The sequence below is a fragment of the Chiloscyllium plagiosum genome, unplaced genomic scaffold (assembly GCF_037043375.1).
Source record: "Chiloscyllium plagiosum isolate Xiang-an unplaced genomic scaffold, Cpla_swu_hap1 HiC_scaffold_2, whole genome shotgun sequence".
Taxonomy (NCBI): Eukaryota; Metazoa; Chordata; class Chondrichthyes; order Orectolobiformes; family Hemiscylliidae; genus Chiloscyllium; species Chiloscyllium plagiosum.
In genome coordinates this window covers 156,455,262-156,476,836 of record NW_028270140.1, presented here as the reverse complement: position 1 = coordinate 156,476,836, position 21,575 = coordinate 156,455,262, and the positions used below count along the sequence as shown (strand labels likewise).

General features: G+C 50.8%; 1 protein-coding gene across 1 annotated transcript in view; it reads right to left on the bottom strand.

Annotated features, from left to right (window-relative positions):
• The window catches only part of LOC148152029 (microtubule-actin cross-linking factor 1, isoforms 6/7-like), a 205,826-nt gene that overhangs the window by 16,633 nt on the left and 167,618 nt on the right, over nt 1-21,575 (bottom strand). The window contains exons 13-16 of the mRNA XM_087994130.1: nt 14,979-15,148; nt 11,619-11,778; nt 7,203-7,397; nt 1,461-1,586 (exon numbers count right to left, since the gene is read on the bottom strand). Of these exons, the coding sequence (XP_087850256.1) occupies nt 1,461-1,586; nt 7,203-7,397; nt 11,619-11,778; nt 14,979-15,148 (651 nt within the window). The remainder of the gene's footprint in view (nt 1-1,460; nt 1,587-7,202; nt 7,398-11,618; nt 11,779-14,978; nt 15,149-21,575) is intronic.

The following is a 21,575-nucleotide window of genomic DNA, read 5'->3' as shown; positions in this document are numbered from 1 at the left end:
CACCCTCTCCCCTCACCCCAACTCCCTCCCTCTCCCCTCACCTCGCCACCTCCTTCCCTCTCCCCTCACCCCCCCACCTCCTTCCCTCTCCCCTCACCCCCCCACCTCCTTCCCTCTCCCCTCACCCCCCCACCTCCTTCCCTCTCCCCTCACCCCCCCCACCTCCTTCCCTCTCCCCTCACCCCCCCACCTCCCTCTCCCCTCACCCTCCAACCTCCCTCTCTCTCCCCTCACCCCCCAACCCTCCTCCCTCACCCCTTACCCCCCACCTCCCACTCCCCTTTCCCCCTACCTCCCTCTCCCCTTACTCCCACCTCCCTCCCTCTCCCCTCACCCCCCCACCTCCCTCCCTCTCCCCCACCTCCCTCCCTCTCCCCTCACCCCCACCTCCCTCCCTCTCCCCCACCTCCCTCCCTCTCCCCTCACCTCTCCACCTCCCTCCCTCTCCCCTCAACCCCCCACCTCCCTCTCCCCTTACCCCCCACTTCCCTCTCCCCTCATCCCCCACCTCCCTCTCCCCTCACTTTCCTCTCCCCTCATCCCCCACCTCCCTCTCCTCTCACCCTCCAACCTCCCACTCCCCTCACCCTCCAACCTCCCCTCACCCACCCACCTTACTCCCTCTCCCCTCATCCCCACCTCCCTCCCTCTCCCCTCACCCCCCACCTCCCTCCCTCTCCCCTCACTCCCCCACCTCCCTCCCTCTCCCCTCACTCCCCCACCTCCCTCACTCCCCCACCTCCCTCTCCCTCCCCTCACCCCCCACCTCCCTCTGCCCTCACCCCCCACCTCCCTCCGTCTCACCTCACTCCCCCACCTCCCTCTCCCTCCCCTCATCCCCCACCTCCCTCTCCCTCCCCTCACCCCCCACCTCCCTCTCCCTCCCCTCACCCCCACCTCCCTCCCTCTCCCCTTACCCCCCACCTCCCTCTCCTCTTACCCCCACCTCCCTCCCTCTCCCCTTACCCCCACCTCCCTCTCCCCTCACCCCCCACCTCCCTCCCTCTCCCCTCACCCCCCTACCTCCCTCTCCCCTCACCCCCTACCTCCCTCTCCCCTTACCCCCACCTCCCTCCCTCTCCCCTCGCCCCCCACCTCCCCTGCTCTCGCCTCACCCCCCCACCTCCCTCTCCCCTTACACCCCACCTCCCTCTTCCCTTACCCCCACCTCCCTCCCTCTCCCCTCACCCTCCACCTCCCTCCCTCTCCCCTCACCCCCCCACTTCCCTCCCTCGCCCCTCACTCCCCTACCTCCCTCTTCCCTTACCCCCACCTCCCTCCCTCTCCCCTCACCCCCACCTCCCTCCCTCTCCCCTCACCCCCACCTCCCTCCCTCCCTCTCCCTCTCTTCTCCCCCTCCACTTCCCAGCCTCTCCCCCTACCTCTTCACTGCATCCCAATCCTCCCTCTCGGTGCTGCCCTGTTCCCTCTCTCTGTACCATCCCCTCGATCTAACCCACCTGGTGCTGGTGTTTAAATTCCAGCAGAGCTTCCTGCTCCTGCAGGATCTGTCCATCTGTCAGCTTCCTCTCGGTCTGTGTCAAGTGACCCAACAAAGTCTGAACCAAGGACTGAAAATGCTCAGCCTAACAGCAGAGAATGTGGATTCAGTTTCATAGAGAACAACTGGTCAAGCTTTGGAAAACACTTAAAATACAACTGCAGAATCCCAGCGTGGCTCTGTGCCTGGCTCTCCCAGTCACCAGGAGGCTCTGCCAGCTCTGTGTTAATGTCTCACTCTGCCCGTGAATGTGTCGATTACAAATTCATCCGGTAATCCCCTGGCTGCCTCCCATCATTCTCCATCCAGGAGAGTATTTGTAATAAAGTTGATGAATTAACTGTGCAAACAGCTATTAATAAATATAATGCAATTGGGATCACAGAGACCTGGCTCCAGGGTGACCAAGGCTGGGAACTGGACAACCAGGTTTATTCACTTTTCAGGAAAGACAGACAGAAAGGGGTGAGGTAGTGTGGCTGGTTAAGGAGGAGATTAACACAATAGTAACTGAGGACATTAGCCTATACAATGGGTGGAGCTGCAGAACACTAAAGGGATAAAGACGTTAGTGGGAGTTGTGTACAGACCAGCTGTTGGTGTAATATTGGGGATTATATCTAGCAGGAAAGTAGAGATGTATGCAGTAAGGTTACAGCAGTTATTATGGGTGACTTCAATCTACATATTGCTACCAGTTTGTCAGTTCAATCAATGTGATGGTGGAGGATTCCCTGGAATGTATGATGGATGGTTTCTGTGACCAATATGTCAAGGAACTGACCAGAGAGCTGGCCACCCTAGACTGGGTGTTATGTAATGAGAGAGGATTAATTAGCAACGCTGTGGTGTGAGATCCTTTGGGAACAGTGATCATAATGTGGTAGAATTCTTCATTAAGGTGGAGAGTGACACAATTAAAGCTGAAGCTAGGGTCCTGAACTTAAAGAAAGCGAACTTTGATGGTATGAGGCATGGATTGGCAAGAATAAACTGGCCAGGATCCTTCAGGGGTGGCTAGTGGATGGGCAATGGCAGATAGTTAAAGAACACACAGATTAACTGCAACAATTGTACATCGCAGTCTGGTGTCAGAGTAAAACAGGGAAGGTGGCTCACCCATCGCTAACAAGGTCAGAAACTGCTGCCAAACATGTACTGGGAGAAATTTAAAATTCAGCAGGAGGAGGGAGGACCAAGGGTTTAATTTGGAAAGGGAAGGTAGAATACGAAGGTAAGCTGCAGAAAATCAATGGCAAAAGCTTCTATAGAAACGTGAAAAGAAAAAGACTGGTGAAGAGAGATGTAGGTTCCTTGCAGGTGGCATCAGGTGAATTCATAATGGACAATAAAGAGATGACAGAGCCAGTTCAACAGATACTTTGGATCTGTCTTCATTAAGGAGGACCCAAATAACTTTCCAGAACTACAAGGGGACAGAGGCTCAAGCCTGAAGGAGGAACTGAAGGAAATCCTATTAGTCAGGAATTGGTTTTGGGGAAATTGATGGGATTAAAATCCAATAAGTCTCCAGGGCCTGATACTCTGTATCCCAGAATACTTAAGGAAGTGGCCCGAGAAATAGCAGATGCATTGGTAATTATTTTCCAACATTTATAGACTGTGGAAGAGTTCCAATGGATTGGAGGGTAGCTAATGTACTCCACTCTTTAAAAAGGAAGGGGGAGAGAAAGTGGGGAATTATAGACCAGTTAGCCTGACATCAGTGGTGGGGAGAATGCTGGAGTCAATCATTAAGGATGTAATAACTGAGCATTTGGAAAGCAGTAACAGAATCAGTGCTAGTTGGTATGGATTCACTAAAGGGAAATCATGATTGACAAATCTTCTGGAATTTTTGAGGATGTGACCAGTCAAGTGGACAAGAGGAAATCAGTAGATGTTATGTATCTGGACTTTGACAAGGTTCCACCCAAGAGATTAAAGCTCATGGTATCAGAGATAATGTACTAACATGGATAGAAAACTGATTGGCAGACAGGAGGCAGAGAGTTGGAATAAACAGGTCCTTTTCAGAGCGGTAGGCAGTGATGAGTGGGGTACCACAGGGTTCAGTGCTGGGACCCCAGCTGTTCACAATATATATGAATGACTTGGTAAAGGAATCGAATGCAATTTCTCCAAATGTGCAGATGGGTGGCAGTGTGTGCTGGGAGGAAGATGCTAGGAGGTTGCAGGGTGACTTGGACAGACTGGCTGTGTGAGCAAATACTTGGCAAATGCGATATAATGCTGATAGATGTGACAATATTCTCTATGGAGAGCTTGCATCCAGGAAGAGACCTACTGGGCATCCCCAACGATGTCTGCATGAGGGATATGAAGGCACTTGAGATCATAGAACATGGAAATGTACAGCACAGAACAGGCCCTTTGGCCCACGATGTTGTGCCGAAGGTTAATCCTAATGTAAAATATAGTAACTTAACCTACGCACCCCTCAACTCACTGCTATCCATGTGAATGTCCAGCAGTCGCTTAAATGTCCCCAATGACTTTGCTTCCACCACTACCGCTGGCAACACATTCCATGCATTCACAACTCTCTGCATAAAGAATCTCTGATGTCTCCTTTACACCTTCCTCCTAATATCTTCAAGCTATGACTTCTTGTACCAGTCAACCCTGCCCTGGGGAAAAGTCTCTGGCTATTGACTCTATCCATTCCTCTCATTATCTTGTACACCTCGATCAGGTCTCCTCTCTTCCTCCTTCTCTCCAGAGAGAAAACTCCGAGCTTAGTCAACCTCTCTTCATTAGGACAGCCCTCCAGTCCAGGCAGTATCCTGGTAAACCTTCTTTGCACCCTCTCCAAAGCCTCTGTATTTTCCTATAGTAGGGCGACCAGAACTGGACACAATATTCCAAGTGTGGTCTCACCAGGGACTTGTAGAGCTGTAGCAAAACTTCGCGGCTCTTGAACTCAATCCCCCTGTTAATGAAAGCCAAAACACCAAATGCTTTCTTAACAACTCTATCCACTTGGGTGGCAACTTTGAGGGATCTATGTACTTGCACACCCAGATCCCTCTGTTTTTCCACACTGTCAAGAATCCTGTCTTTAATCCTATATTCAGCATTCGAGTTCGACCTTCCAAAATGCATCACTTCACATTTGTCCAGGTTGAACTCCATCTGCCATTTCTCAGCCCAGCTCTGCATCCCGTCTATGTCTCGCTGCAGCCTGCAGTAGCCCTCTATACTATCGACGACACCTCCAACCTTAGTGTCATCTGCAAATTTACTAACCCACCCATCAACCTCCTCAAACAAGTCATTTATAAAAACTACAAAGAGCAGAGGCCCAAGAACAGAACCCTGCGGGACCCCACTCAACACTGACCTCCAGGCAGAATACATTCCATCTACAACCACTCTCTGCCTTCTGTCAGCCAGCCAATTCTGAATCCAGATAGCTAAATCTCCCTGTATCCCATACTTCCTGACTTTATGAATGAGCCTACCAAGTCATTCATGTATATTGTGAACCTTATCAAATGCCTTGCTGAAGTCTATATAGAGGAGAAAGTGAGGTCTGCAGATGCTGGAGATCAGAGCTGAAAATGTGTTGCTGGAAAAGCGCAGCAGGTCAGGCAGCATCCAGGGAACAGGAGAATCGACGTTTCGGGCATAAGCCCTTCTTCAGGAATGAGGAAAGTTTGTCCAGCAGGCTAAGATAAAAGGTAGGGAGGAGGGACTTGGGGGAGGGGCGTCGGAAATGTGATAGGTGGAAAGAGATCAAGGTGAGGGTGATAGGTCAGACTGGGGTGGGGGCGGAGAGGTCGGGAAGAAGATTGCAGGTTAGGAAGGCGGTGCTGAATTCGATGGATTAGACTGAGACAAGGTGGGGGGAGGGGAAATGAGGAAACTGGTGAAATCCGAGTTCATCCCTTATGGTTGGAGGGTTCCTAGGCGGAAGATGAGGCGTTCTTCCTCCAACCGTCGTGTTGTTGTGGTCTGGCGATGGAGGAGTCCAAAGACCTGCATATCCTTGGTGGAGTGGGAGGGGGAACTGAAATGTTGAGCCACAGGGTGGTTGGGTTGGTTGGTCCGGGTGTCCCAGAGGTGTTCTCTGGAATGCTCCGCAAGTAGCCGGCCTGTCTCCCTAATATAGAGGAGGCCACATCGGGTGCAGAGGATGCAATAGATGATGTGTGTGGAGGTGCAGGTGAACTTTCCTCATTCCTGAAGAAGGGCTTATGCCCGAAACGTCGATTCTCCTGTTCCCTGGATGCTGCCTGACCTGCTGCGCTTTTCCAGCAACACATTTTCAGCGCTGAAGTCTATATACACCACATCCACTGCTCGACCATCTTTGACCTGTCTTGACACCTCCTCAAAGAACTCAATAAGATTTGTGAGGCATGACCTACCCCTCACAAAGCCATGCTCACTGCCTTTAATCACACTATGTATTGTCACTACAGCATTGGACTCTTCAGTCACAAGCGACGTTGCTTCAGGGAAGCAGAAAGCTAGAACAATGAGGATACAACCCATGGTCAGCCATGACTGAAAAGAGCCTCACTATCTACTTTGGTCACAAAACAGGAAGGCAGATTATGATCTGAATGGTGGCAGTTTAGGAAAAGGTGAGGTGCAATGAGACCTGCGTGTCATGGTGGAACAGTTGCTGAAGGTTGGTATGGGGGTGCAGCGGGCAGCGAGGAAGGCTAATGGCATGTTCTCCATCACAGCGAGACGATTGGAGTATCGGAGTAGGGATGTCTTGCTGCAGTTACACAGGGCCTTGGTGAGGCCACACCTTGAGTATTGTGTACAGTTTTGATCTCCTAGTCTGAGGAAGGACGTTCTTGCTATTGAGAGAGTTCAGTGAAGGTTCACCAGACTGATTCCTGGGATGGTAGGACTGACATATGAGGAAAAACTGGATAGATTGGGCTCCTACTCACAGGAATGTAGAAGAGCGAGGGAGAAACATAAAATTGTGATGGGACTGTCCAGGCTAGATGTGAGAAGAATGTTCTTGATGTTGGGGAGGTTCAGAACAAGGGGTCACAGTCTAAGAATAAGGGGTAAGCCATTTAGGACTGAGATGAGGAAGAATTTCTTCACCCAGAGAGTTGGGAACCTGTAGAATTCTCTCACAGAGGAAGCTGTTGGGGCCAGTTCATTCGATGTATTCAAGAGGGAGCTGGACGTGGTCCTTGTGGCTAAAGGGGTATGGGGAGAGGGTGGGAATGGGATACTGAGACTGCATGATCAGCCGTGATCATATTGAATGGTGGTACAGGCTCAAAGGGCTGATTGGCCTCTTCCTGCACCAATTTTCTATGTTTCCAAACCATGAGATACAAACAAGTGAACAATTCACCGTTCCCTCCAGTACTAGGCCCTTTGAAAGTAGACAGATTTGTCACTGCATTGTGAATATGTCACATCGAGGAATACTGCAAGAAGCAGATCGATAATATCAAACAGCATGAGATAACATGAAGGAGCAGATAAATCAGGTCTGAATATCCCTGACTCCAATCAGGCCTAAAGCAGACTGAGGTACAAAAAAGACTACAGCAGAATTCCAGTCCCTTAAGGCATCTGATATATATTGTTGCTCAACAATGAGCCGCTCAGTCACCATCACGCACAAGAGCATGAGCTCCTCAGGGTTACACTTGTTGACAATGTGATAAGGTGATGGTTGACACCAGGTTCCTACCTGACACAGTGCAGCTTCAAGCAGAGACTGCTTCAAGACGGAAATGTTGCACACGTGCTCCCACTGTTTATTCAGTTCCTCCATCTGAGCTTTCAGCCAGACACAGTTGACACCTGTGTTTTTGTTCAGCTCCCTGAAGGTACGTTTCAGAGCCCTCACACAACTGGCCCGTTTGCCCAACTCCTTCTGAAAGACCTGCAGATGGACCCAGACAGAACTGAATCTGAAACTTTAGCTGTTTATCAACCAGAAGTAAGTCTTAATATTCACAGCACTCATCTGACCATGAGCTAAAAGTATGATAGAAAGTACAACAGAAATAGATAAAAAGTCCAGTTCCTAAATGACTCGAGTGGCTTTGACTGAAGTGATTATTGACTCTGGGAGTCGGGGACTTTGTGAAACAGCAGCTGACATTTTGAAATTCTGACAGTGATTTCAGACAAAGAAATGAAGTGGCAATGTTGCTCAGGCCTGATGATTCCTGGAGGCTTCCACTTGGCATCTATTGGCAGCTTACAATGCTCATCGTTTTTAACAGGTTTTAAGACAAAATTCTGCCTTCAAGAATAAGTCAATGGCACAGGGAAACTTTTTTTTTATTATTTCTGGGACATGCATTTATAGCCTGTCCCTAGTTGCCCCTTGACAAGGTGGGGGTGAGCTGCCTTCTTGAACCACTGCAGTCCATGTGCTGTGGGTAGATCCACAATGTCATTAAGGAGGGAATTCCAGGATTTTGACCCAGCGACACTGAAGGAATGGCAGTGTCATAGTGGAAGGATTCCACCAACACAACATGGTGAGCAGTCGTGTGTATTTGAATGAGACTGCAGCTACTCTGGCGAGGAGTTGATTAGTAAATTTGCAAATGACAGTAGGGTCAGCAGAGTTGGGTAGTGCTGAAGGATGTTACAGGTTATAGAGGGACATAGATAAGCTGCAGAACTGGGCTGAGACATGGTAAATAGAGTTTAATGTGGTAAAGTGTGAGGTAGTTCACTTTGGAAGAAGTAACAGGAATGCAGAGTACTGGGCTAATGGTAAAATTCTTGGCAGTGTAGATGAGCAGAGAGATCTCAGTGTCCAGGTGTGTAAATCCCTGAAAGTTGTGACCTAGTTTGATAGGGCAAAAGAAGGCATATGGTGTGTTGGTGTTTATTGGTAGTGGGATTGAGTTTCGGAGCCATGAGGTCATGTTGCAGCTGTACAAAACTCTGGTGCGGCCACATTTAGAGTATTGCATACAGTTCTGGTCACTGTCTTATAGGAAGGATGTGGAAGCTTCGGAAAGGGTTCAGAGGGGATTTACGAGAATGTTGCCTGGTATGAATGCAGGGTCTTATGAGGAAAGGCTGAGGGAACTGAGACTGTTTTCATTAGTGAGAAGAAGGTTGAGAGGTGACTTAATAGAGACATATAAGATAATCAGAGGGTCAGATAGGGTGAACAGGGAGAGCCTTTTACCAAGTATGGTGACGGCGAGCACGAGGGATCATAGCTTTAAATTGAGGGGTGATAGATATAGGACAGATGTCAGAGGTAGTTTCTTTACTCAGAGGAGGAGGGACGTGAAACGCACTGCCTGCAACAGTAATAGACTTGCTAACTTTAAGGGCTTTTAAATGATCATTGGATAAACATATGGATGAAAATGGAATAATATAAGTTAGGTGGGCTTCAGAATGATTCCTGAAGAAGGGCCTGTGCCCGAAACGTCGAATCTCCTGTTCCCTGGATGCTGCCTGACCTGCTGTGCTGTTCCAGCAATAAAGTTTCAACTTTGATCTCCAGCATCTGCAGACCTCACTTTCTCCTCTTCAGAATGGTTCCATAGATGAGCGCAACATTGAGGGCAGAAGGGCCTGTGCTGCGCTGTATTGCTCTGTTCTATGAATTAACTGTGGACAGACGTGGGGAGGTTTGTTGATCAGTTCTTCGGCATGGAGAGGGAGCAAATGTGTTGGAGGGTGAGTTGAAGGAGGGGTTGAGGGAGGTGGGAGATTGGCTGGGTGTTTGGGAGGAGAAGTTGGGAAAGGGGTCAGGTATTTAGGGTGGGGGAGGGGGTATGATGTGTATCTGGATGATAAATTCAGGCAATGAGTGCCTTCTTAAGAATATATGGGCGGCACGGTGGCACAGTGGTTAGCACTGCTGCCTCACAGCACCAGAGACCAGGGTTCAATTCCCGCCTCAGGCGACTGACTGTGTGGAGTTTGCACGTTCTCCCCGTGTCTGCGTGGGTTTCCTCCGGGCGCTCCGGTTTCCTCCCACAGTCACAAAGATGTGCAGGTCAGGTGAATTGGCCATGCTAAATTGCCCGTAGTGTTAGGTAAGGGGTAAATGTAGGGGTATGGGTGGGTTGCGCTTCGGTCGGTTGGTATGGACTTATTGGGCCGAAGGGCCTGTTTCCACACTGTAAGTAATCTAATATATAAAAGCCCAGTTCAGGGAAACTGTTTGCAGGAGTCAGAGATTAGAACATAGAACATAGAACATAGAACAATACAGCACAGAACAGGCCCTTCGGCCCACGATGTTGTGCCGAACTTCTAACCTAGATTAAGTACCCATCCATGTACCTATCCAAATGCCGCTTAAAGGTCGCCAATGATTCCGACTCTACCACTCCCACGGGCAGCGCATTCCATGCCCCCACCACTCTCTGGGTAAAGAACCCACCCCTGACATCTCCCCTATACCTTCCACCCTTCACCTTAAATTTATGTCCCCTTGTAACACTCTGTTGTACCCGGGGAAAAAGTTTCTGACTGTCTACTCTATCTATTCCTCTGATCATCTTATAAACCTCTATCAAGTCACCCCTCATCCTTCGCCGTTCCAACGAGAAAAGGCCGAGAACTCTCAATCTATCCTCGTACGACTTCCTCTCCATTCCAGGCAACATCCTGGTAAATCTTCTCTGCACCCTCTCCAAAGCTTCCACATCTTTCCTAAAGTGAGGCGACCAGAACTGCACACAGTACTCCAACTGTGGCCTAACCAAAGTCCTGTACAGCTGCAACATCACTTCACGACTCTTGAATTCAATCCCTCTGCTAATGAACGATAATACTCCATAGGCCTTCTTACAAACTCTATCCACCTGAGTGGCAACCTTCAAAGATCTATGTACATAGACGCCAAGATCCCTCTGTTCCTCCACCTGACTAAGAACCCTACCATTAACCCTGTATTCCGCATTCTTATTTGTTCTTCCAAAATGGACAACCTCACACTTGGCAGGGTTGAACTCCATCTGCCACTCCTCAGCCCAGCTCTGCATCATATCTAAGTCCCTCTGCAGCCGACAACAGCCCTCCTCACTGTCCACAACTCCACTAATCTTCGTATCATTTGCAAATTTACTGACCCACCCTTCGACTCCCTCATCTAAGTCATTAATAAAAATTACAAACAGCAGAGGACCCAGAACTGATCCCTGCGGAACTCCACTTGTAACTGGGCTCCAGGCTGAATATTTACCATCTACCACCACTCTCTGCCTTCGACCGGTTAGCCAGTTTTCTATCCAATTGGCCAAATTTCCCTCTATCCCATGCCTCCTGACTTTCCGCATAAGCCTACCATGGGGAACCTTATCAAATGCCTTACTAAAATCCATGTACACTACATCCACTGCTCTTCCCTCATCCACATGCTTGGTCACCTCCTCGAAGAATTCAATAAGACTTGTAAGGCAAGACCTACCCTTCACAAATCCGTGCTGGCTGTCCCTAATCAAGCAGTGTCTTTCCAGATACTCATAAATCCTATCCCTCAGTACCCTTTCCATTACTTTGCCTACCACAGAAGTAAGACTAACAGGCCTGTAATTCCCGGGGTTATCCCTATTCCCTTTTTTGAACAGGGGCACAACATTCGCTACTCTCCAGTCCCCTGGTACCACCCCCGTTGCCAGTGAAGACGAGAAGATCATTGCCAACGGTACTGCAATTTCCTCTCTTGCTTCCCACATAATCCTAGGATATATCCCGTCAGGCCCCGGGGACTTGTCTATCCTCAAGTTGTTCAAAATGTCCAACACATCTTCCTTCCTAACAGGTATCTCTTCTAGCTTACCAGTCCATTTCACACTCTCCTCTTCTACAATACGGTCCCTCTCGTTCGTAAATACTGAAGAGAAGTACTTGTTCAAGACCTCTCCTATCTCTTCCGACTCAATACACAGTCTCCCACTACTGTCCTTGATCGGACCTACCCTCGGATGGGGGAATTCACCAGAGCTGTTTTTGGGAGATTTAAATTTGTGATGGATCTTCCCCATGGAATTGCCAAGCCCACAGTGTCTCTGAGCTTGGACAGTGAGCTCCATTGACTAACAGTGTGTAGGGACAGGATGGAAACAGCAGATACATGAAGTGATGGATACACAATAAGAACATGAACAGTTACCTTGTGGTTCTCAATGAACGTTTTCACAGATTGGACGTCACCACTTACTCGGGCTTGCTCATTCAGTGTGACCTCTGCCCTGTACAACCAGTCCAACACCACCTGCAGAGATTCACTCAATCTACCCGAAGACAATAAAACTTCTTCAATCATGGACTGCCTGTAAAACCAGATAATACCCGTCAATAATCAATGGAAACAACCAGCTACAGGGTCAGTGCTGAGGGAGCGCTGCACTGTCAGAGGGTCAGTGCTGAGGGAGCGCTGCACTATTGGAGGGTCAGTGCTGAGGGAGCACCACACTGTCGGAGGGTCAGTGCTGAGGGAGCGCTGCACTATTGGAGGGTCAGTGCTGAGGGAGCACCACACTGTCGGAGGGTCAGTGCTGAGGGAGCGCTGCACTGTCAGAGGGTCAGTGTAGAGGGAGCGCTGCACTGTCGAAGGGTCAGTGCTGAGGGAGCGCTGCACTGTCGGAGGGTCAGTGCTGAGGGAGCGCTGCACTGTCGGAGGGTCAGTGCTGAGGGAGTGCCGCACTGTCAGAGGGTCAGTGCTGAGGGAGCACTGCACTGTCAGAGGGTCAGTGCTGAGGGAGCACCACACTGTCGGAGGGTCAGTGCTGAGGGAGCGCTGCACTGTCAGAGGGTCAGTGCTGAGGGAGCGCTGCACTGTCAGAGGGTCAGTGCTGAGGGAGCGCTGCACTGTCGGAGGGTCCGTGCTGAGGGAGCGCCGCACTGTCGGAGGGTCAGTGCTGATGGAGTGCCGCACTGTCGGAGGGTCAGTGCTGAGGGAGTGCTGCACTATCGGAGGGTCAGTGCTGAGGGAGCGCTGCACTGTCAGAGGGTCAGTGCTGATGGAGTGCCGCACTGTCGGAGGGTCAGTGCTGAGGGAGTGCTGCACTATCGGAGGGTCAGTGCTGAGGGAGCGCTGCACTGTCGGAGGGTCAGTGCTGAGGGAGTGCTGCACTATCGGAGGGTCAGTGCTGAGGGAGCGCTGCACTGTCAGAGGGTCAGTGCTGAGGGAGTGCCGCACTATGGAAGGGTCAGTGCAGACGGAGTGGGCACTGTCGGAGGGTCAATGCTGAGGGAGTGCCGCACTATGGGAGGGTCAGTGCAGACGGAGTGGGCACTGTCAGAGGGTCAGTGCAGAGGGAGCGCTGCACTATGGGAGGGTCAGTGCTGAGGGAGTACCGCACTGTCGGAGGGTCAGTGCTGAGGGAGTGGGCACTGTCGGAGGGTCAGTGTAGAGGGAGCGCTGCACTGTCAGAGGGTCAGTGTTGAGCAAGCGTTACACTGTTGCAGGGTCAGTGCTGAGGGAGTGCTGCATTGTCGGAGGGTCAATGTAAGGCAGTGTTGGAGATCTTGTGGTGCCTGTTGAGGGGCACTGAAGACAACATTTATCCCTGAACCAAGAGAATTGAAATCATTATCAGCACAAAAGAAAATGACACAGTATTTCCAACAAGGATACAGGACGTTCAAACAAGAAAGTCCCTCTCGTTAGTAATGTTTATTTTATTGCCACGTGGGACACCAGCATCATTGGCTGGGCCAGCATTTACTGCCCAGGAACCTATTCCGCTGTTTGAGAGACTGCGGGACTCCTGGAGGGTGTGCGGAAAATTGCTTTTCCTGAGGTGGCCTCGAACAGGAGAGGGGTCACTGGCTGTTTTTTGTCATTTACAATAATCTAGATGTTTGAAATTCTTGAGGTTGAGTGATTTTAGAGGGTCAGGAGGAAATCTGATTGAGCTCAAAAGTAAGAATGGTGTCTCATTGAGAGAAGAGATTTTTTTTTCAAAGCAGTTAAGGGGCTGAGTAAGCTCAGACGGACATGAGGGTTTGCCTTACAGTCTGTAGGTTATTAATCTGAGACAATGAAGGATCTCAGCTTTGCTCATGTATATGGAAGAGTACATCATAGTTTTATCATCGAATCTCTACAGTGTGCAAACAGGCCATTTGGCCCAACAAGTCCACACCGACCCTCCGAAGAGTAACCCACCCAGACCCATTCTTCTACCCTATTACCGTAACCCACCCAGCCTGCACATCTCTGAACACTACGGGCAATTTAGCATGGCCAGTTCACCTAACCTGCACATCTTTGGACTTTGGGAGGAAACCGGAGCACCTGGAGGAAACCCACGCAGACAAGAGGAGAATGTGCAAACTCCACACAGAGAGTCGCCCGAGGCTAGTATCGAACCCAGGTCCCTGGTGCTGTGAGGCAGCAGTGCTAACCAATGAGCCACTGTACCGCCCACATTGTTTTCAGGAACGATACAGGAAGAATCGGTTACACCAAAATTAAAGACTCAGGATAAGGGATTAATTCTTTGGTTCACATCACTGTAAAATGGTGGGGAATAGTCTGAAGTTCTGTTTTGCAGACCGATTCAAAATCTCTGTATTTCATGTTAAGATAGCTTCATTTCTTTGTGTGTAACAAATGTCTGTTCATGGAGAATATGCAGTGCCATTTGTCTGGGTTTCAGGGAATGATGACCACAGTAATGTCCAAAGTGATTTTTTTTTCTCATTCGCACATGGGATGTGGGTGTCACTGGTTGGGCCGGTATTTATTACCCGTCCCTAATTGCCCCTTGTGAGGGTGGGGGTGAGCTGCCTTCCTGACCCGCTGCAGTTCACCTCCTTGAGTTGACCCACAATGCCATTAGGAGGGAATTCTCAGACCTGGTGACAATGAAGGAATGGTGATATGTTTCCAAGTTAGGATAGTGAGTGGCTGGGAGGGGAACTTGCAGGGGGTGGTGTTCCCATGTATCTGCTGCCCTTGCCCTTCTAGATGGAAGTGGTCGTGGGTTTGGAAGGTGCTGCCTGAGGATCTTTGGTAAATTTCTGTGTATGGCTTCGTTTTCTGGACCAATTCATTGAGGAACCAAGTGGAGAACATGCAGTCCTAAACCAGGTACTATGTAATGCGAAAGAAATAAGTGGATGGATTCAAACAGAGAAACTGATTGGCAGACGGGAAACCAAGGTGGACTAAATGGGTCGTTGACCAAATGGCAGACAGTGTGCAGTGCTGCGTTCCAGGGTTCACTGAGGTCCCCACCACTGGGTCCCTTGTTGTTTGTGATTTATATAAATGATGTGGATGAAATGTTGATGATGGAAAGATTGGTCTGGTGGATGTCAGTGAGTAGGAAGGTCTTTGGTTACAGAACAGTATGACCCAGTTGGTCAGGTGGATAGATCAGTGGCAGATGGAATTTGAGCTTGATAAATGTGAAGTGATGCACTTTGAAAGAAGATGAGGGAATATTCAATGTCAGGGTACTCGGAAGCTCAGAGGGATCTTGGAGTGTTTATCCACAGATCCCTGAATGTGAATCAATACCTGCACAGAGATTTTCCATTCAGGCTGTTCCAGTGTTCACTCAGGTCTGTCACCTGCTCCTGCAGATCTTCCCGGTCGCCTGGATGTTCTGCTTTGTCCATTAGCGCCTTCCCGATTCTCAATGTCACTTCATAAACTGCCCTTTTCCCTCGCAGCTCTTTCATTAATTCCTGAATTCAAAAGCCAACAATTCTTACATTTTCACATTTAAAATAATGTTTGTGGGACACTGTGACAGTGAACAGGACACATGGGGAGTGAACATAGAACATTCCAGAGTGGTACAGATCCTTCGGCCCTCGATGTTGCTCCGACCTGTGAAAACAATCTGAAGCCTATCTAACCTACACTATTCCATTCTCATCCATATATTTATCCAATGACCATTTAAATGTCCTTAATGTTGGCAAGTCTACCACTGTTGCAGGCAGTACGTTCCACCCCCCAAATACTCTGAGTAAAGAACCTGCCTCTGACATCTGTCTTAAATCTCTCACCCCTCAATTTGTAGTTATGTCCCCTCGTACAAGCTGATGTCATCATCCTAGGAAAAAGTCTTTCACTGTCTACCCTATCTAATCCTCTGACCATCTTGTATGTCTCTATCAAATCCCCCCTTAGCCTTCTTCTTTCCAATGAGAACACACCCAAGTCCCTCAGCCTTTCCTCATAAGACCTTCCCTCCAGACCAGGCAACATCCTAGTAAATTTCCTCTGCACCTTTTCCAATGCTTCCACATCCTTCCCAAAATATGGGGACCAGAACTGTACACAATATTCCAAGTGAGGCCGCACTAACGTTTTGTATAGTTGCAGCATAACATCATGACTCCAGAACTCAATCCTACCAATGAAAGCTAACACACCGTATGCCTTCTTAACAGCACTATCCACCTGGGTGGCAACTTTTCAGGGATCTATGTACATGGGACTCCAAGATCCCTCTGCACATCCACACTACCAAGAATCTTTCCATCGACCCAGTACTCTGCCTTCCTGTTATTCTTCCCAAAGCGCGTCACCTCACATTTATTTTCCCTGATCCTATTTGCCAATGACTTCTCATGGACAGAGATTTAACTTTAGTAAACCACAGCTCCCTCACTCAACCACTTCCTCCATGCCTGACAGATGTCAGAGGCAGGTTCCTTACTCAGAGAGTGGTAAGGGCGTGGAATGCCCTACCTGCTAATGTAGTTAACTCAGCCACATTAGGGAGATTTAAACAATCCTTAGATAAGCACATGGATGATGATGGGATAGTGTTGGGGGACGAGCTGAGAATAGTTCACAGGTCGGCGCAACATCGAGGGACGAAGGGCCAGTTCTGCGCTGTATTGTTCTATGTTGAAACAGTGAATGGGTTTATGGGGAGTGAATAGGGTACACGGAGTGAACGGGGCACACGGAGTGAATGGGGCACACGGAGTGAACGGGGCACACGCAAAGTGACCGGGGCACACGCAAAGTGACCGGGGCACACGGAGTGAACAGGGCACACGGAACATGAACAGGGCACACGGAAAGTGAACAGGGCACATGGATTGAATGGTTCACACGCAAAGTGACCGGGGCACACAGAGTGAACAGGGCAGACGGAAAGTGAACGGGGCACACGGAAAGTGAACAGGGCACACGGAGTGAACAGGGCACACGGAGTGAACAGGGCACACGGAAAGTGAATGGGGCACACGCAAAGTGAACGGGGCACATGGAAAGTAAACAGGGCACACGGAGTGAACAGGGCACACAGAAAGTGAACAGGGCACACGGAAAGTGAATGGGGCACACGCAAAGTGAACAGGGCACACGGAAAGTGAACAGGGCACACGGAAAGTGAATGGGGCACACGGAGTGAACGGGGCACACGGAAAGAGGACGTGGCACACGGAGTGAACGGGGCACATGGAAAGTGAACAGGGCACACGGAAAGTAAACGGGGCACAGGGAAAGTGAACCAGGCACATGGAAAGTGAACAGAGCACACGGAAAGTGAACAGGAAACACGGAAAGTGAACGGGGCACACGGAAAGAGGACGTGGCACACGGAAAGTGAACCAGGCACATGGAAAGTGAACGGGGCACACGGAAAGTGAACCAGGCACACGGAAAGTGAACAGAGCACACGGAAAGTGAACAGGAAACACGGAAAGTGAACGGGGCACACGCAAAGTGAACGGGGCACACGGAAAGTGAACGGGGCACACGGAAAGTGAACGGAGCAAACGCAAAGTGAATGGGGCACACGGAAAGTGAACCAGGCACACGGAAAGTGAACCAGGCACACGGAAAGTGAACAGGAAACACGGAAAGTGAACGGGGCACACGCAAAGTGAACGGGGCACACGCAAAGTGAACGGGACACACGGAAAGTGAACAGGGCACACGGAAAGTGAACTCGGCACATGGAGTGAACGGGGCACATAGAAAGTAAACGTGGCACACGGAAAGTGAACGGGGCACACGGAGTGAACAGGGCACACAGAAAGTGAACGGGGCACACGGAAAGTGAACGGGGCACATGGAAAGTGAACAGGACACAGGGACTGAACGGGGCACACGCAAAGTGAACCGGGCACACGGAAAGTGAACGGGGCACACGGAAAGTGAACAGGGCAAACGCAAAGTGAATGGGGCACACGGAAAGTGAACTGGGCACACGGAACGTGAACGGGGCAAACGGAAAGTGAACGGGGCACATGGAATGAACAGGGCACACAGAAAGTGAACGGGGCACATGGAAAGTGAACCAGGCACACGGAAAGTGAACAGAGCACACGGAAAGTGAACAGGAAACACGGAAAGTGAACGGGGCACACGCAAAGTGAATGAGGCACACGGAACATGATCAGGGCACACGCAAAGTGAATGGGGCACACGCAAAGTGAACAGGATACACGGACTGAACGGGGCACTCGCAAAGTGAACCGGGCACACGGAAAGTGAACGGGGCACATAGAAAGTGAACGGGGCACACGGAAAGCGAACGGGGCACATGGAAAGTGAACGGTGCACACGGAAAGTGAACCAGGCACACGGAAAGTGAACAGAGCACACGGAACGTGAAAGGGGCACACGGAAAGTGAACGGAGCACATGGATTGAACCATTCACACGCAAAGTGAACCGGGCACACAGAGTGAACGGGGCACACGGAGTGAACGGGGCACACGGAAAGTGAACAGGGCACACGGAAAGTGAATGGGGCACACGGAAAGTGAACAGAGCACACGGAAAGTGAACAGGAAACACGGAAAGTGAACGGAGCAAACGCAAAGTGAATGGGGCACACGGAAAGTGAACAGGGCACACGGAAAGTGAACGGGGCACACGGAAAGTGAACGGAGCACATGGATTGAACCATTCACACGCAAAGTGAACCGGGCACACAGAGAGAACGGGGCACACGGATTGAACGGGGCACACGGAAAGTGAACGGGGCACACGGAAAGTGAACGGGGCACACGCAAAGTGAACGGAGCACACAGAGAGAATGCGGCACACGGAAACTGAACAGGGCACACGGAGTAAACGGGGCACATGGAAAGTGAACGGGGCACACGGAAAGTGAACGGGGCACAGGCAAAGTGAACGGGGCACACGGAGTGAACAGGGCACATGGAAAGTGACCGGGGCACACACAAAGTGAATGGGGCACACGGAAAATGAACAGGGCACACGGAACGTGAACAGGGCACACGGAAAGTGAACGGAGCACATGGATTGAACCGTTCACACGCAAAGTGAACCGGGCACACAGAGAGAACGGGGCACACGGATTGAACGGGGCACACGGAAAGTGAACGGGACACACGGAAAGTGAACAGGGCACACGGAAAGTGAACTCGGCACATGGAGTGAACAGGGCACACAGAAAGTAAACGTGGCACACGGAAAGTGAACGGGGCACATAGAAAGTAAACGTGGCACACGGAAAGTGAACGGGGCACACGGAGTGAACAGGGCACACAGAAAGTGAACGGGGCACACGGAAAGTGAACGGGGCACATGGAAAGTGAACAGGACACAGGGACTGAACGGGGCACACGCAAAGTGAACCGGGCACACGGAAAGTGAACGGGGCATACGGAAAGTGAACAGGGCACACGGAAAGTGAACGGGGCACACGCAAAGTGACCGGGGCACACGCAAAGTGAACGGGGCACACGGAGTGAACGGGGCACACGGAAAGTGAACAGGGCACACACAAAGTGAATGGGGCACACGGAAAATGAACAGGGCACACGGAACGTGAACGGGGCACACGGAACGTGAACGGGGCACACGGAAAGTGAACAGAGCACATGGATTGAACCGTTCACACGCAAAGTGAACCGGGCACACAGAGAGAACGGGGCACACGGATTGAACGGGGCACACGGAAAGTGAACGGGACACACGGAAAGTGAACAGGGCACACGGAAAGTGAACTCGGCACATGGAAAGTGAACGGGGCACATGGAGTGAACAGGGCACACGGAATGTGAACGGGGCACACGGAACGTGAACGGGGCACATGGAAAGTGAACGGGGCACATGGAGTGAACAGGGCACACGGAACGTGAACGGGGCACATGGAAAGTGAACAGGGCACACGGAAAGTGAACAGGAAACACGGAAAGTGAACCAGGCACACGGAAAGTGAACAGGAAACACGGAAAGTGAACGGGGCACACGCAAAGTGAATGAGGCACACGGAACATGAACAGGGCACACGGAAAGTGAATGGGGCACACGTAAATTGAACAGGACACAGGGACTGAACGGGGCACATGCAAAGTGAACCGGGCACACGCAAAGTGAACGGGGCACACGGAAAGTGAACAGGGCAAACGCAAAGTGAATGGGGCACACGGAAAGTGAACAGGGCACACGGAACGTGAACGGGGCACACGGAAAGTGAACGGGGCACATGGAGTGAACAGGGCACACAGAAAGCGAACGGGGCACACGGAAAGCGAACGGGGCACACGGAAAGTGAACCAGGCACACGGAAAGTGAACAGAGCACACGGAAAGTGAACAGGAAACACGGAAAGTGAACGGGGCACACGCAAAGTGAATGAGGCACACGGAACATGAACAGGGCACACGCAAAGTGAATGGGGCACACGCAAAGTGAACAGGATACACGGACTGAACGGGGCACTCGCAAAGTGAACCGGGCACACGGAAAGTGAACGGGGCACACAGAGTGAACAGGGCACACGGAAAGTGAACGGAGCACATGGATTGAACCATTCACACGCAAAATGAACCGGGCACACGGATTGAACGGGGCACACGGATTGAACGGGGCACATGGAAAGTGAACAGGGCACACGGAGTGAACGGGGCACACGGAAAGTGAACAGGGCACACGGAACGTGAATGGGGCACACGCAAAGTGACCGGGGCACACGCAAAGTGAATGGGACACACGGAGTGAACGGGGCACACGGAAAGTGAACAGGGCACACGCAAAGTGAATGGGGCACACGGAAAATGAACAGGGCACACGGACGTGAACGGGGCACACGGAAAGTGAACGGGGCACATGGAGCGAACAGGGCACACAGAAAGTGAACGGGGCACACGGAGAAAACAGGGCACACGGAAAATGAACGGGGCACATGGAGTGAACAGGGCACACGGAACGTGAACGGGGCACTGTGGTGTAAAATTATGTCCCAATACATGTGTGAATCTAACCGGAATGGAGGTGTTGCTTAGTCCCGTGTGAATCTTATTACACACCTCCCCGTGTGAATCTTCTTATCTGTATGTAACCAGAATGGAATGTGTTTTTTAGCCTTGCTCTGCTGTTCACATGAATGTTTATATCTGGAAAAGAGTATATCAGCTGGAAAAGTCTCCAGTTCGGTGAGTCTGCTCCGGGGTTGCGTTTAACCGCCGAGCGTGGGTTGTTGGCAACCGCTCTACGAGAACTGACGGCTCCCAGTTCCGGTAACACGTAGAGTGAGTATAAACCAGACCCGTTGTAAGTACGAGACCTGGTTGTGGCGACGCTGCGGGGAATAAAACACATATTCTAGCAGACTCGCCTCTTGGCTGTTTGTTCTGTGTCAGACGACTTTCCTGCGAGCCTGGTCCTTGACCTTGAGAATTTTTTAAAACAGGCACACGCAAAGTAAACGGGGCACATGGAGTGAACAGGGCACACAGAAAGTGAACAGGGCACACGGAAAGTGAACGGATGACACGGAAATTGAACGGGGTACACGGAGAGTGAACTAAGCACATGGATTGAACCGTTCACACGCAAAGTGAACCGGACACACAGAGAGAACGGGGCACACGGATTGAACAAGGCACACGGAAAGTGAACGGGGCACACAGAGGGAACGGGGCACACGGAGTGAACAGGGCACACGGAAAGTGAACGGGGCACACGGAAAGTGAACAGGGCACACGGAAAGTGAACAGGGCACACGGAACGTAAACGGGGCACACGGAGTGAACGTGGCACACAGAAAGAGAAAGGGCACATGGATAGTGAACGGGGCATACGCAAAGTGAACCAGGCACACAGAGTGAACGGGGGACACGGAGTGAACGGGGCACACGGAAAGTAAACGGGGCACACGGAGTGAACATGG